Consider the following 16,911-nt stretch of genomic DNA (forward strand, 5'->3'; position numbering starts at 1 on the left):
AAGATCTATTGCATCAGTCCCAGTTCTGTGTTGTCACTCAGCCTCCAAAGCAAAATGCTTTATTCTGATGGGCTGGGTACATTACACTGTCACTCCAATTAGCTTATTTTTAAAATAAACAGCAGGTCTCCACTTTCAACACCACAGGCTTTCCAGTCACTCACTGTACACTCTATTTTATACACACTTCCCACACCATTCTTTTCTAGATAAAATGGCATTTAAGCAAAGAAAAAAAGGCATAAAATGTGTATTCAGTACGAATTTCTGCTTAGAGGTGATCTGTTACCTCATTTGTGATGCTGAAGGCAACTCTCTGAAAACTGACTCATAGCTTTGTGAGATTTTTAAATAAGTACTTATTAGCATCATATGGAGCTCTGATGTTTGTCTTTTCTTTTGACAGAGGTGTGAGCATGTTTGCTATGCTAACGGGCACATTACCCTTCACAGTGGAACCTTTCAATATCAAGCAACTACATCAAAAGATGTTAATTGGAGAAATCAGCCCTATTCCATCAGATATTTCCACTGGTAAAGCAGTTCAGTCTTTATAAAGAATATCAATGCAAAAAAGTTTTAACCCATGTAATAATGTGAATTTAACAATAACTCAGCCTTTTGGAAATTAAGATGTACCTTTTCCAGTTGCTCTGTTTGCATTTAGAAATAACTTTTTTGAGGCTATGGCAATATCTCTTTATCTCAGGCTACAAGAAAAATAACGTTGTCTCTTCAAAAGGCCATTATTCTTGGTTTTCATTTACAGGGGGAATAAAAAGTACATTGCTTTTACGTAAGTGGAGTAGCTCTGCAATAAATGAGAACACTGCCGTGTTTAGTATGTCCCATGCTGTGTGTCACAGCCAGGCATTCTTTCCTGTTTTTCCCACAAATAAGTTATCTAAACCTTAGATATTTTTTCCTGGAGACCTTATCTTTTGGCTACTGACAGGGCCTACAACACTGAGATTATTAAAGACATGGGAGGGCTATTTTTGCGAAGAGTCCATTCATATTTTTCAAGAGAAAGAACTGAAATGTAACATTTTTCAGTTAATTTTACTGACAATCTTTAATGAGGTGCAGTCAGTGAAGTCTTTTAGGACAACTGGGAAAGATAGTTCTCAGAAATTCTAGCCTGAATTACAAACCATGGCTCTAAACCCCAGAATTCCTGTTGGTGTATATACGCTCTCAGTCAGCAGTACAACATTTACTTCCTCAGAGTTAAAAATTCTGTTGCTTTACAACAATTCTTATACACCTCTGGCTTTAATCCCCATTTTCTCTCCACCTGGAGTAGCATCTTCTCTGTTGACTGTCACAGGCTCGGGCCCCTTCTCACAGCTGTTATGGTAAGTCTTCACTGACCAAGTCAGAAAGCAGAGCAGAGTGAGACATGTTTTGCCCAGCTATCTACCAGCAAGAGTTCAGATCTCCCCATGGTTTTGAGAAGCATGGCTATGATGTGAGGCAAGAATGATCCTAGGAACCAGGATGAGCTTCAGTGGCTGCCTGCAGCCAAGCACTGGAAAGCAGCAGACAGTTCCAGACTAAGCTAGCTGGATCTAGTCTGGAGTATTAAGATAATGTGATGATTCAATTTCTTTCTCTCCCCTAGTAAATGGAATAAGGATATCTACCATAGTTGTCAAGAGTGTTTGTACATTAGTCTCCCATTTCTCTTTCTTTGGAGATCAGTTGCCAGATAGCAGTTTCATTTTTGCAGAATCCTTCCATAGCTGCAATTATTATATTTCTAATTTTTCTTATTTATGTTATTGTTATGGCTTCTACTAATAAATGCATTATCTCTGCTTTTCTACAAAGCCCACACAGTTAGTGGAAGATTGTGGGTAACTCCATTGTTCTCTTGCCCACTGGGAATTCAGTGAGAGAGCAGTAATAAACTAGATTTGCATATTTTAGATCTAAATTCTTCTGAAGGAGATTACAAGTGAAAGGAGCAGTATGTTCCCAGTTTAATGCTCACTTGCCTTTTTGTTCACTTTAAAACTTCCCCAAGGGATATGGAAGAATTCAGTAAAGTTTTCCCAAGAAGAAAAAAAAAAAGACAGGGACTTTATGCAGTGTTGGAGCTGAGTGATTGACGGACAGGAATGTTTGGCTCCAGCTCCAGGGAGCCAAAGCACAACACATCATGTGAGCACAGAAGTCCATCTCCAGACCTCATTACAGACAGTTTTATTGATGCAATTGGCTTCTTTGGGTGAGGAACATAACCCCTGTGTAGTCAGCTGGCACGGAAGTGCCCCTTCTCAGACGCCTGATCAAATGCTGAGTGGGCACAATGCTGAGATTACTGCTGATGCCATAGGCTGCATTCACTGGGGTAAACCAAGCAAATTAGGAACTGAGTTCCAGTACTGTATCTACAGCAGCATCCAAAGGTCCCTAGCAGGCATCTCAGCATGGTTTGGCCACTGCTGCCCACCCTGCCCTTGGGGGAAAAGTGTCACCCCATGGGACCACAGCAGACTCAGAGAAAAGCCCTAGAGACTGAATTTTAGCTGAGGCTCTTACAATGTCTTGAAGCAGGGCAAGTACCACATTTCTGCAACAGGAAAAATATGCAGTGGTCAGATAGTGAAATATTACTAGCAAACAAGCCATTTTACTGGAATACTGCACAGGAGCTATACAATTCATGCAGTCTCTACTTGAGCCCGACCCTGCTAAGAGGCCTGGAGTCAAAGAAGCAGTAAAAGACAAATGGTTGAATGAAGGTTTCACCAGGAAAATACTGAATGCTGCTGCCTATGAGAACAGGTAACAGTTTTGACATCTATCTTCTACCTTGGGATTTCTGGATTGCAGATTTGGGAGGGAAGTGTTTTTAGGATTTTGTTTGTTTGTTTTAGAAGATTTTTGTTATCTACTATGGACTCTTCCAAAATGACAGAGTTTTACTTCAGAAAATACCACATAATCATTCTAACTGTGGATAAATTTTATTTAAGAGGAAACATCCTTATATAACTGTTTATATCTATTGTATCAGTAATTTTGCTCTTAACATGCCTCACAGCTGCCACTAATTTCAGTGTCCTTCTAATCCTTTCCTACAAAACTAGGTCTCGCATGCCACCTGAAGAAATATTTTTATATTACACTGAAATTTTTGTTATTCTAATGATTTTTATTCTCACCCATCTTTGTAACTGGTTTTAACTATGCTCCATTTATTCTTAGCAGGGCACTTTATGGTTTGAGATTATTATAAAAGTTTGAAATAGTTATGTGCAATATGACACTTCACATAAACATTGCCAACTTTCAAGATGTTATTCATCTTTCATATTGGGATGCTGCAAAGCATACTTTGCATGTCTTTAAATGCCTAAATTCAGTGATGGACCTTTTACATCATACTCACTGATTAAAGTAGCTAGTAATGGGTCACATATTTCATTCCCAAATTGTTCTGTAAAAGTCAGTATTTTGCACTAATTGAAAAAGAGAATAATTTGGCCTGTGTAATCTGCACCATCTGCATCAGTGTCTAGAGGACTCTTAGCAAGTTCTCCTACCATGGTGATCCACTGCCAGTCACAGCCAGAGCTGGTGGAAATCTACTTGCAATTTCTGTGAGAGTTGCGCACTGTTTTTACCTTTGCCCTCCTTCCTTCCCTCACATGTCTGTGCTCATTCATACTGAAGTTTGAAAAAATGTCTTAGGAGTCTCATAATCCAAGGCTGATGTATTTCTGTAATGCCTTTGCTGGACTTTGCTACTCACAGAAGCCCATGAGTAAAACAATTATCATTACAACAAAACATGTTTCATTTCACAATCTGAGTTATATAAAAATTGGAATCCTACTGTACTTTCTTTGGTTCTTTTTTGTCCTTCAAGAGTTTCCTGCCTTTGCTACTTTTCTGTCTTCTTATGTACATGCACACACACTATCTCCCTGTTAATCCGTTTGAGGATTAACTACTGTACTGAGAACTAAAACACACACACTTGATTAAAATGAGAAAATGCTGTTTTCCATATTTTAATTTTTCAAGCTTAATCCTGGTGGGTGTCCTTTCAGAGTAATCAATTATATCAACAATAGGATGTTTAATGATGCAGTAACAGAGCCCCAGCCCGGCAGTGAAGTTAGCGTAGCCAGACAAGAAGCTTATTGCACAACTGTGTATCATAATTTGCCTGTAAAATCAACTTAGCCAACTCCAGCTGCATCACAAGAAGTGTAATGTCTGCTTACTGTAAATTCTGACATTGTACCTGGCCGCATCATTTGTATTAAAATAATTTTTCCGAATATTTCAGATTTTGCCCCAGTGAATTGAATCCTGTTGTTTTAAACTACATGACAGAAATTATGGGGTTCAGTCTTTCAGAAGTTATCAACACTTTAATAAATAACAGACCCTCTCCTGCCATGGCTTCTTATTGCTTATTGCTGAAGAAACTGCTCAGGTACCAGAAAGACCACAAAAGAGCTCAGGTAAGATATTATGATCATGAGAGGCATAAAGGGCTCCCTGGATTCTTATATGGAACAATCCAGCAGCTACATAGCACACATGAAAAAGGTGGTTGTCCAAGGAATGGGGAGAAGTTCATCAAAAAATAGTCATGAAATTGCAGATCCAACTGCAGTCTCAAGAAACCTACATTCTGGCATTCTCAGAGGTGATTAATTTATGAGATTTTTTTATTCCCAGAGATAAATATACCTTTTTTATGACTAATGAATTTTTAAAATGAGCTGCTGGTTGTAATGGGATTGAGAATTATTTTGTTTTACATATAAGATTACTTTTCCATTGGGAAAAGGAGCATTAGCATCTCAGTGACTTCGCCATCCTTTTCCTTTCTGACTGGTCTGTGAGGGTTTAATCCAAAGTCTGGGGAGGTGAGTAGGAAGCTGTGAAAGTTGTAAAATCTTTACCCAGCATCTTTTTTTTTTCATACTTTTACCCCTGTATCCTATGCTCACACTCCAGCTCCAGCTCACTCAGGGACATGGAGTGAGATCAGAGGGGACAAACATTTTAAAAATAAATTCAAAAAATTATGGTAATCATTGGTAAGGCCACAATTAGTCAAAAAGGCTGTAAGCTTTTCTTTTACAACCGTCTCCACTAAGGGGTTCACAGCTCAGCCATAAAAATTTTGCTTCAGGCAGAAACTAGGCAGACAGGAAGCCAAATTCCAGCTTCTAACACACAAGTGCAATGGGAAAAGTTTGAGCTACAAAAACACACACATTAGCGATTAGCCTCCCATTCAAAGCCTTTGCCCTGGAGAAGCTGTATTTTGAGAAGGTCCAGTTGACTCCTCTAGAAATTATTCAGATGAGCTTGAGCAGATCCAGATCTCCATGCCAGCACACAGCCCCAAGGTTGCAACAGTCTGTGCAGTGTCTGCAGACAGAGCCATAACTCAAAAATATGAGTTGGGGAGTGTGTGTGTGCATGCTTAGGGAGAAGAGGCTTTTCTTCACATATGTGAATTTTTTCATATTACAATTTTAAGCAGGATCTGCTAAATCATAAGTCACTCAGAAAGACCCATATTGTGAAGGCTATTGACCAGCTTTCTAATACCTCTGGATATCAAGCTGATTTACAGCCAGCAGAAATCTAGCCTTCCAGGCAAGTCATAGTGTTTCACATTTTGTATGACCTCTTTCAGCATCCTACCTGGGAGGAAGAGGGAAGTGATCATGTACATAAAGTTGCAAGCTGATTAAGGGTCTGTGATACTTCCTGCCACTCCTGACATCCAAAATGCCCTCTTATGGCAGAGAGTCAAGCTGAATTCAAGCACAGACCCTTAAAACAGCTCTGATTGTAAGTCAATACACTAAAAATTATTGTTTTGAAGTCCTAGTAAATACATTTTCCAGGCAGACTGAAACTTTTGGTAGAGCAAGGAGGAAAAGAGAGGGAGTGTAACAAAGGAGTGAGTGACATCTTCTTTCCCTGTGTTGACATTTATTCAGTTAAAGGTTTAAACCCAAACCAGTAGTGACTCAAAATAATATGACCTGTTTCCAGCTCAAAACAGTGACGACTTTCACAAAATCACAGCATCACAGACTGACTGAGTCTGGCAGGGATCTCTGGAAGCTGTCTGATCTAACCCCCCTGCTCAAGCAGGGCCACCTACAGATGCTTGCCCAGAACCATGTCCAGACAGCTTTTGATGGTCTCCAAGGATGAACACCAGCATCCCTGGGTACCTTGTGACCATGCTTGGTCACCCTCACAGTGAAAAAGTGTTTCTTGATGTTCAGAGGGAAACTCTTGTGTGTGCTCCACTCTCTTAATCATCTCTGTGGTGCAGAAGTCTCTACACTATGTCCATGTCTCTCTTGTACTGGGGAGGCCAGACCTGGACTCAGAACTCCCGGTGTGGCCTCACCAAGGCTGAGCAGAGGGGCAGCATCCCCTCCCTTGACCTGCTGGCAACACTGCTCCTATTGCAGCCCAGGATACCATCAGCATTCTCTGCAGCAGGGCCATATTGGTGTTGACCAGGACCTCCAGCTGCTTTCCAGCCCGGTGGCCCCAGCATATGCTGGTGCCTGGGGTTGCTCTTCCCCAGGAGCAGGACTTTGCCCTTCCCTTGCTGGACTAAACCCAGCTGGGACACATCTAAGCATGTAAACTGGATATGCACCTTGGGGTCTGTTCAGTTGTGTCATATCCCAACTCCCCATTTCTACACCTTCCCCATGTCCCCTTCCACATAACTCCCAGGTGTGTAGTGCTTTCTTCTGCACCACAAAACAATGCTGATCTGCAAACTTTTGCATGATCAGTGTGGGAAGTTCTTAAATTTGCAGACAGATTCTCCCTTTGATGGTTTCACAGGGAAACTACTCACTTTTAGTAGGACATCTTTGCTGAGAACTTGAAATACAGGCACGAGCTAAATGTCTAAATTTGGCAGAGTGGATTCTACCACAAATAATACCTTCCAATATCTGCTACTAAGACATACAAATTAGGAAATTAGAACAGACCAATTCATACCATCTTTTCATGTCATTAAAAGATTGTTTCCCTTTTTCCCTCAGTACAAAGTTCATAAATGCTACCTTTAAACTCATGAACACAAAGCCTGCTACTAGCACAGTTTAGAGATCATTCTGTTATCAGACTGTAATCTCACTGGTTTTTCCCCAGATAATCACTCTACAAAACTTGTTTCTTATTTTTTTCCCTCTATTCCCTCTTACATTCTTTTCTATTATGAAAATTAATATTTCTCCCTTGCTCGTTGTTAGGCTCTGCTACTTTTTGCAGTTAATACTGGTCTCTTGATTGTTTCTTATTCCAGGCTTTTGTATAATTAACCTTTGCAATCACTCCTCCCCAGGAGCTCTTTCAAATCATGACTGTTAGTGCTACCACCTTTTAACAGTTTCTCCAACATTCAATAATATTCATATTTCTCAGCAAGAATTTGGGCAAAAAAAGGGAAGAAAGAGAGGAAGGCTGGCTAAGAAATCAAGCTGGGCATTCTTACTCAATCAATGCTCTTATTTTTCCAATATCCTCTGGCCTGTTCTTCAGCTAGAGCTACTTTATGCACATACTTGCACAATGGCAAAACTTAGCCCTAAGCATATGTGAAGTATATAGGGAAAAGAAAAGAATGCGATCCCAAGGCGGAGCCCCACACGGGTGGCATGACGTTTTTGGGCAGAGGCAGAGCCAAGAGCAGCCCCCAGCTTCCCTGGAGACTGGCCCATGCTGTGCTGGCACAGCTCTCGAAGGAGGCAGCTGGCAGGGGATTATCTTGCGGGAAGGATTCTCTGCTTTGGTCTAAAAGAGGCCAAATTCAACCACCTCTTTGGCAGGCTGTGATGCACTTCTTTGACCACCCAGCCACAGAGAGCTGAAACTGAGGAAGAAGAGTAAAGATTGTTAACTGAATGCAAGGGGGAAATTTCTCACTTTTTATTCATCTTCTTGTTGAGATCCTGATGTTACTAGAGCTTAATTGCAACAGCATGGGTATTTTATATTTGTGTTATAAATTATGCCAAGGATATTTCAAAATGCACTGATAGATATTCTCTCTATTCTGTATAAAGCCAACTATTTGCTATTTATTACTAGCAGTGTGTCATCTGTCTTTAAATCACATAATATCCTTTCAGCTCTTCAGATCTTGCAAATGTATGCATCTGCTTTAACTTTAACGATATGGATAGTTTCACTGAGCTCAACAAGACAGCTTGTGTGTATAAAATTAAAGCAAAAAAATTAGAATTTGCATATAAATAAGTGGAAATTCAAATCTAAATTATGGAAACAGATAAGTAACAAGTAACAGTCACAGGTAAAATGAAGAAACCTGAAAACTAATTGCTGTTGATTTACATTATTTCTTTCTAGGACCATAAAGATTATTTCATATTTCTATCTGCCTATGAAAAGAGATATTTACAGGGAGCTAATATCCATAAAGGAGCAAATTTATGGCAAAAAAATACTCCAGTATTTTTGATCAAGTTAGAAACCTCCTTTCCTCTCAGTGACTTGTAGAGAAAGTTGGCATCTGGCTCTTCTGAATATTCTGTCCAAAAAGAATGAAGCATATCAAATATCAACACAAACAGAAAAGTAATTGCATTCATAATAATGCCTATGAATAACAAGCAATAAAATATTCTACCAACACAATCAGCCCACGACATTGTTTGGAATTCAAACGTGTATTCACAAAACAGTGCATTCAACCCATTCCAGGCAGCAGAATATGCCATGATTTTTCAATACCAAGAAATATACAATTTCCTGAGGAAAATTTTTCAGCAGAAATTCTAATCTAAAACTGAAAGAAAAAGCCTGTGGAAATTACTTTTCATGTACAAACCCCCTGCATTTGAAAAAACAGTGTGAGTCATTGTATTTGCACCCTCTCCTTGTATACAGAAGTTTGTACATGCAAATAATAGTTTTGTTGGATGCAAACAGATGTGATTCTCATTTTTCTGGCTGCAATTAGAAAAGTCTGTTGAAAGCTTTAACCTTAAAAAAGCATAAGATCCTTTCCATGTTCAAATTTGAGCCATAAGTCATTGGATAAACTTAAAACACAGCCTGTCCTTTTATGCATAGTAGTTTCTCCAAGCAATGTATTTACATTTTATGTGTTCTGCTGTAGAAGAGGGAGCCTTAATGACTACAATTTGCCATCCAGAACTTTATAGCTGGTCCTTGCAGAAAATAGCATTTCTGCCAAAAAGCTTCCTGCCCAGGTGCTTAACCAATTAGCTCTTAAGAGGTCGGCAGTAAAACCAGTCATGGCAAGTTTTCCGATATACTGTATATAAGGTGACAGCTTGCAAAATGTAAGATGAAAATTTGTTTTCTTAACTAGCAGTGTGTAAAATCCTGGGAGACTATTTGATTGCATAGCCTAAAATATTTATGACATCTCAAATTCCCAATTGATCTAGTGTGGTTTTAGCAATATGTTGTCAACTTAAATGTACTTTGTTTCTTTTTATAAATAAAAAATTTATTTTAAAATAATTTCCCTAATTGTGATTGGGTACTACAGGTAAGTAGGAAGGATGCGGTGACCCCACAAATTTGAGGTTTGAGGTCCTTAAAATTTTTCCAAACATTTTTGCTAACTCACAAAATACATTCAAGCTATCAAAAGTGCCTTTTGTCCACAAATTGCACCCACATTTTAAAATGGCATGTTAGATTAAAAACATATTTTTCACAAGGGGAGTACTTTGCAATGCAAAGATTAGGAGAAAACCATGAAAAAGATGAATACACCATAGTAAAATTAATTACCTCTCTGCCAATGGAAGCAAGAAGTTTGTATTATGTGGGGATGGTAGTAAAAAGATCAAAACTCACTACAGATAATCCTTGAAGTGGTAGCCGTGTAATGACAAAGTGGGCCTGTCAGAGATGATATGGAAAGCAGCAAAAAAGAGCTGGATGTTGCACTGGAATATCCATGTGGGTAGTTGTCTCGGTTTCAGAAACTCCATTTCAGAAATTCCTTTTTCAGGCATGCCAGACCTGAAAGGAGATGTTCTATGACAGAAGCAGCACACAGAGCAGTCAGCTCATCACAGGACTTAGTTCTGTAGGAAGGGATTTATTTCTTCTATTCTTTGCTTTGCAAAGTTCTCCCCTTGTGAAAAATATGTTTTAAATCTAACATTTTATTTCGCAGCTCTTGCATTTTCACAAGGTTTTGATAACTGAAACTCAGTGTGCATGAGGCTTACACAGTGAGGACTCTGAAAACTGGGATCATAGCTGATTTACAAGTGACCTACATATGAGAACATATCCCTTGTGCACGGAAGATGCTTGTAGGAGTGAGGGAAGCAGCACTGCAGCAAGCAGTGAGTCCTGAAGCCCATGTTCCTGTTGGGATGAATGGTCCTGTTACCACAGCTCCATGGACGTCTTCCTGCTGCAAATCCACTGCAGAACCTCCCCAGATGTGTTCTAGTCTCATGCTGACTACTTGCCCTCACAGCAAACGGCAACAGTCGCATGACATGAATCTTCTGGATCAGGGAGTGGCTCACAGCATTCTGTAATGTTTGTGCTTTGCAGCAGGATCTCTGTGGTACCCTGACCTTCCTTACACATCTTGGGAGACTCCGTGAGCCATAAGCCTCGAAGGAAGTGCTATGGGCATTCTAGCATTCAGTGGATTTTCATGAAAACTTTCTCCCTACAGCCTGTGTGGTAAAGGGAAGGGTCTGCCAGCCCATGTACAGCTGGGTTTCTGGAAGAACCTTTGGCATAGGGTCTGTTCAGATGGAATGTTGATCTGTGTAACTAAGGCTTATGTGAAAACAAGATTTCCCATTACACCTTATAGAGGGATTTCTTTTAAATTTTGAGGTGCTTTTTTTGTTCCCTGCAAATCAAATGGTGTCTGATCATTTTACAGAGGGAATATGAAGCAGAAAAACACAGTATTAATCCCAACAAACAGCTGAATAAAGAGTCAGAAACTAAGATTTCCCAGAAGGCTGAAAAGGACACTCTGGAAAACCTCAGAAATTATGGCAATACGGCATTTTCTACTGTACTAACACTGGCAATGCAAAATGCTATTCAAGAAGATGATATCACAATTGCATTGGAAAACCAAGAAAACTTCTCAAAAGGTACTGTTCTGAAATAAGTCTCAGCATGTCAGTTCAAAAGGGTAAAAGGGTATCTGTCTGAGGAAAAAAAGGGAACACAGTCCCTGAAAATGCTATAGAAATATCTTTGCATTTTGTTTTGAATTTCAAGTATTTTGAGCAATTTTTTCCCAGGCCCAAATCTGGTGATAGATTTAATCTTGATCAAGTGAAATAATTTTCAGATAAACACCTGACCCAGTGCAAGCTCTGCAGATACTAATCACAAGTAACTGTTCCATGTCCATGTGTAGGTTATTTTATCTCTGAGTCACCCTTAGAAGTACTAGTACTTCTAAGGCACTTCCAAGAACAGAAATTTATGAGTAAAAAAGGGTATTTATTTAAATTCCCGGGATGAATGTGAGCATGGTGCAAGTATCACAACTTCACTATACTCAGTGAGGGGTTGTACTCATATCCATGACATCATTTTCCACAGTCTCAAAAATATAGAAGATGCACAGTACTGAATAATCAAACTCTATATCTGAATATATTCTTGTTCAAGTTATTGCACCCCCACAACTATTTACTTATGTGCCATGTTTAAAACGATGTGATAAATATCCCCAGAAGAATAAATGAGTATGTTGTCCAGAGAAGCTGTGGGTGCTCCAACCCTTTAAGTACTCAAGGTCAAGTAGGATGGAGCTCTGAGCAACTCTGATCTAGAGAATGGTGAATGGGGATTGGAATGAGAAGATCTTTAAGGTTCCTTCCAACCCCTACTATTCTATTATTCCTTGATTCTGTAGTACTCACTAAAATTAAGCCAGACAGCTTTGTGCTGAGAGGCTCATTCAAGACTGTTCGCCCAACCAAAAAACTGACAATTGCCTACCTGCAGATCACCATCTGCCTGAAATTATCAGTGCAAAATTTCATTCTGTGTCAAGGTTTACTTTTATTTATGACTTTACAAATACAGATTTATTATGGGACGAAGCTGATGTGATATTAGCATGTTATTTTCTTGAAAATACCATTCCAGGAGAAGCTGATCTGATTTGTTCTATATTCTATTTAGTTTCCAAGTTTGCAGGCAGAGAGTTGGTCCACTGTGGGCCTCCTAAGTCATCAAGCAAAAGTATGCCATGTGAGCCCATTTATCAGCCACTTTTGGACACTCAGAACGGTCAGAATGATTTTGAAGACTTGACAGAGGCCAGAAAACCATGTCTTCATGAGAAATCCTCATCCACACCAGCAAACCAGCAACCTCCCTTTTCAAACATCCAAGAAATGACAAGTACAAGAAAAGTACCTGCACGGTCCCTGATGGAAAACAGAATTATTACCAGAAGCCCTTTGCCTTGTCAGGACATGAGGTTTAAAGATCTTCTAAAGGCAGTATATGACAATATTTACATCCCAACACAGAGGGAACTTGATAAAGACAGCATTGACCTCCTCATGATTGACTCTCCCCAGTTGTCACCTTTCCCCAGGCTGCAACGAGCTACCCTGAGAGAAACCCTACCTAGAAAGATTCCCTTGATGGGGGCAACACAGGAACACAGAGATATCTGCCCTCTTGTTACAGTGAATGGTTCAAAACCACCAGCTTTCCCCATGCCCCAACAGCAAAAGTTTACCATAAGAAGTATGAGGCAATTTAAACAAAACTCAACTCATTTTTTCAATAAGAAAACTAAGAAAAACTTTATTCAGCTCAGACACATACCTACAACTACAGATGTAAATCTTCCAGTTTTACGCCCACCGTACCAAACCACATTGGGGAAAAAACCAGAGATTCTAAGGTTAAATTTTGCATAAATAAATCACACACAAAACATCAGAAGGAAAAAGGATGAAGGAGCAGGTAAGAAACAAAGGTGGACAGACAGAGAGAGCAAGAAAAGGAAGGTGGGAGAGATTAATCCAATCTTAAAATTAGAATCATCCAAACACAAAAGAATTATATGATTAAAGCTGTGTATCCTCTGACATCGACCAAACGCCATGCTACAAATTTTGTGGAGCACAACAAAGACACAGAAAAACAGATGCCACTGTAACAGAACAACATAATGTATATTTAGGCACAAAAGTGGACACTGAGGGCAGAAGATGTGATTTTTAATATTTTGTACCAATACATGTCCTAAACTTGTGTTACTATTCCTTATGCATTTCATTAGGGAAATAAACCTGGGCAGGCAATTTTCATTAAGCTGTGAACATAATGCAGAAGGTAAAAAGCCAGCAGCAGTGAGGGAATAAACAATTTTGGGGGGATTGCCATGATACACAAAATAGTCATGGCACTGATAAATTATTTGTTTGTTTCTTTGCTAGTTTATTAGTTTTAACTGTGCATGGAGAACATGCAACCTAACTCCCCTGAGAGTTAGTTGCATTTTCTCTGTAAATTTAACAACTTAATTAGTATTGCCTGTTTGTCACTGCCTTTGCAATGTTTGTACCTTACTATTGAAAACATGAATTTTCTCTCAGTTTCAATGTATTGTGGTTCTCAGTTAGATTGTCATAGTACTAAGCTTTAAGCCTTTTTCTGTCCTCAAACAAGTTTTATATCAGTTTAAATCCCTTAAGTTCAATGGATTTGAACTTGACTGACACCAACAGAGATGAGAATACAATAGGAGTTTTCATATTTGCTGCTCTGTGGGATCCCACATAAAAGGGGAATGTTTATAATTTAGGAAATGTTTATGTCTTGAATATGTTTTAAGCTTTGGAGCACCCCTAAAAAGCACTTTTCAGTGAATATATGTTTTGAAACAAATGGATTCAGCTGTAAGTTTACATTTCAATTCACTGTTTCCTTTCACAATACTGAAATGCTTCATTCTGGACATAAATCATGGCATCATAGACTCACAGAATTGTTTATCTTGAAAAAGACCTTGAAGATAATCAAGCCCATCACTAAACCATGTCCCAAAGAGTCATACCTAGACATCTTTTAAATACCTCCAGGGATGGTGATTTAACCACTTCCCTCAGCAGTCCGTTCCAATATTTGACAACCCTTTCAGCAAAGACATTTTTCCTAATTTCCAACCTAAACCTTCCTTGGTGCAGCTTGAGGCTATTTCCATTTGTCCTGTCATTTGTTATCTGGAAGAATAGACCGACATCCACATGGCTACAACCTCCTTTCAGGTAGTTATACTGAGCCATACAGTTCCCCCTGAATCTCCGTTTCTCCAGGCTAAGCAACCCCAGCTCCCTCAGCCACTCCTCAGAGGACTTGTGCTCCAGACCCTTTCCCAGCTTCTTTGCCCTTCTCTGGACTTGCTCCAGCACCTCAATGGCCTTACTGTAGTGAGGGGACCCAGAACTGGACACAGCACTTGAGGTGTGGCCTCACCAGTGCCAATTATAGAGGGACAATCACTGCCCTGATCCTGCTGACCACACTATTGCTGATACAGGCCAAGATGCCATTGGCCTCCTTGGCCACCTGGACACACTGCTGGGTCATGTTCAGCAGCTGTCAACCAGCACTCCCTGGACCCAGCACTTTGCCTTGTGTACTTCGAACCTCACACACTTGGCTTTGGCCCATCTCTCCAGCCTGTCCAGATTTCTCTGCAGAGCCTTTCTCCCATCCAGCAGATCAGCACTCCTACCCAGCTTGGGGTTGCCTGTGAACTGACTGAGGGTGCACTTGATCCTCTTGTCCAAATTGTTGATAAAGATATTAAAGAGCACTCGCCCCAATACTGAGACCTGGGGAACACCACCTATGACTGTACACCACCTGGATTTATCTCCGTATCGTATTATTCACCACCACTGTCTGGGCCTGGCCATCCAGCCATTTTATCCATTGAACAGTACACATCAAGCCACGAGCAGCCAGTTTCTCCAGAAGAATGCTGTGAAAAATGCTGCAAAAGGCTTTACTTAAGTCGAGATATACAATATCCACAGTCTTTCCCTCCTCAGCTAAGTGGGTCACCTTGTCATAAATGGAGATCAGGTTAGTCAAACAGGACCTGCCCTTCACAAATCCGTGCTAGCTATGCCTGATCCTCTGGCTGTTCTGCACATGCCATGTGATGGCACTCAAGATGATCACCCCCATGACCTTCCCCAGCACTGAGGTGAGGCTGACTGTCCTAGAGATCCCTATATTCTCCTTCCAGTCTATCTTGTAGATGGGTGTCCCATTTGCTAAGTTCCAGTCAGCTGGGACCTCCCCAGGGAGCCAGGGCTTCTGGTAAATGATGGAAAGTGGACAGGTGAGCTCTTCCATCAGCTTTCTCAGTACCTCTGGGTGGATCCCATCCAGCCCCATAGACTTGTGTATGTCTAAGTGGTATAGCAGGTGGCTGATGATTTCCACTTGGATATAGGGGCTTCATTCTGCTCCCCATTTCCGTCTTCCAGTTCAAGGGGCTGGGTACCTGGAGAGTGACTGGTTTTACTATTAAAATCTTGGGAAAAGAAAGCATTAAGTACCTTAGGTTTCTCCTTTGCCCTTTCTCTCCCTGAGGACTTGTGGAGGAGCTGGAAGATAGTGAAGAATGAGAGGAGCTTATGCTTCTTCGTCACCAACTTAGTCCAGGCATGTCTGTGTGGGTGCCAAGCAGATGACAGACACAGGGAAATACCCATTCCCCACTAAAACAAACCCCAGAGAGATCAGCATTTAGTGGCTGTGCATCATGACCCAAGTGCAGAAGAGGTAGCTCTTCCTGGAGGAGCTCTGAGTTATGATGCTTCTCGTGGCCTCAGCTGTCTCCAGTCCCATCTCTGTGATAGAGAACAAGGGCTTCCAAGGGGTACTTACCAGAGGTCAGAGAAAATTTCAGGTCTTTGTGGGGTCCTGCCACCTGCTTATTCTTTCCACATTCAAGGTAATACAATTTTCTAGTGGTTGAGCCTGGCTGGATGTCAGGTGCCTACCAAAGTCACCCTACCATTTTCCCTCCTCAGCTGGACAGGATAGAGAAAATATAATGACAGTCTCATGGGTTGAGGTAAGGGCAAGGAGGCATCACTCACCGGTTACTATAATGGACAAAACAGACTCAGCTAGGGGAAATTAATTTATTACCAATCAAGTCAGAGTAGGGTAATGAGAAATAAAACTACATTTAAAACACCTTCTCCCCACCTCTCCCTTCTTCCTGGGCTCAATTTCACACCCAATTTTTTCTACTTCCTCCCCCATAGTGGTGCAGGGGGGCAAAGACTGAGGGTTGTGGTCAGTTCATCATATGTTACATCAAAGGGAGGACTCCTCATACTCTTCATTTGCTCCAGTGTGGGGTTCTTCCCATGGGAGACATCCTTCCACAATCTTCTCCGACATGAGTCCTTCCAGTGGGCTACAGTTCTTCATTAACTGCTCTAGTATGAGTACCTTCCACAAGGTGCAGTCCTTCAGGAACAGGCTGCTACCTGTGTGGGTCCCCCATGAGGTCACAAGTCCTGCCAGCAAAGCTGCTCCAATGTGGGGTCCTCTCTCCACAGGTCCACAGGTCCTGCCAGGACCCTGCTCCAGTGCAGGCCTCCCGTGGAGTCACAGTCTCCTTTGGGCATCCACCTGCTCTGGTGTGGGATCCTCCACAGGCTGCAGGAGCATCTCTGCTCCCCCATGGCCCTCCGTGGGCTGCAGTGGAAGAGCTACCTCACTATGCCCTTCCCTACAGGCTGCAGGAGAATCCCTGATCCAGCACTTGGAACACCTTGTCCCCTCCTTCTTCACTGACCTTGGTGTGTGCAGAGCTGCTCCTCCCACGTATGCTCA

At 41.0% G+C, this 16,911-nt stretch overlaps 1 protein-coding gene across 1 annotated transcript; it reads left to right on the top strand.

Moving 5' to 3' along the window:
* Nucleotides 1-251: 251 nt before the first annotated feature.
* Nucleotides 252-16,217, top strand: LOC108448806. The gene is made up of 4 exons (XM_017742914.1): nt 252-2,793; nt 4,307-4,484; nt 10,940-11,159; nt 12,208-16,217. The coding sequence occupies exons 1-4, from the start codon at nt 2,672-2,674 to the stop codon at nt 12,957-12,959; spliced, it is 1,272 nt and encodes a 423-aa protein (XP_017598403.1). The 5' UTR covers nt 252-2,671; the 3' UTR covers nt 12,960-16,217.
* The last annotated feature ends 694 nt before the right edge of the window (nt 16,218-16,911 follow it).

This window comes from Corvus brachyrhynchos, unplaced genomic scaffold (genome assembly GCF_000691975.1).
Source record: "Corvus brachyrhynchos isolate BGI_N302 unplaced genomic scaffold, ASM69197v1 scaffold87, whole genome shotgun sequence".
In the NCBI taxonomy this organism is placed as follows: Eukaryota; Metazoa; Chordata; class Aves; order Passeriformes; family Corvidae; genus Corvus; species Corvus brachyrhynchos.

What these genes read in the sequence shown, in the direction of transcription:
- LOC108448806 (XM_017742914.1), top strand. Translation starts at nt 2,672, where the DNA reads ATGCAGTCTCTACTTGAGCCCGACCCTGCTAAGAGGCCTGGAGTCAAA. An exon ending in GCTGCTGCCTATGAGAACAG is followed by an intron (nt 2,794 to 4,306) that starts GTAACAGTTTTG and finishes CGAATATTTCAG; the next exon opens with ATTTTGCCCCAGTGAATTGA. An exon ending in AAGACCACAAAAGAGCTCAG is followed by an intron (nt 4,485 to 10,939) that starts GTAAGATATTAT and finishes ATCATTTTACAG; the next exon opens with AGGGAATATGAAGCAGAAAA.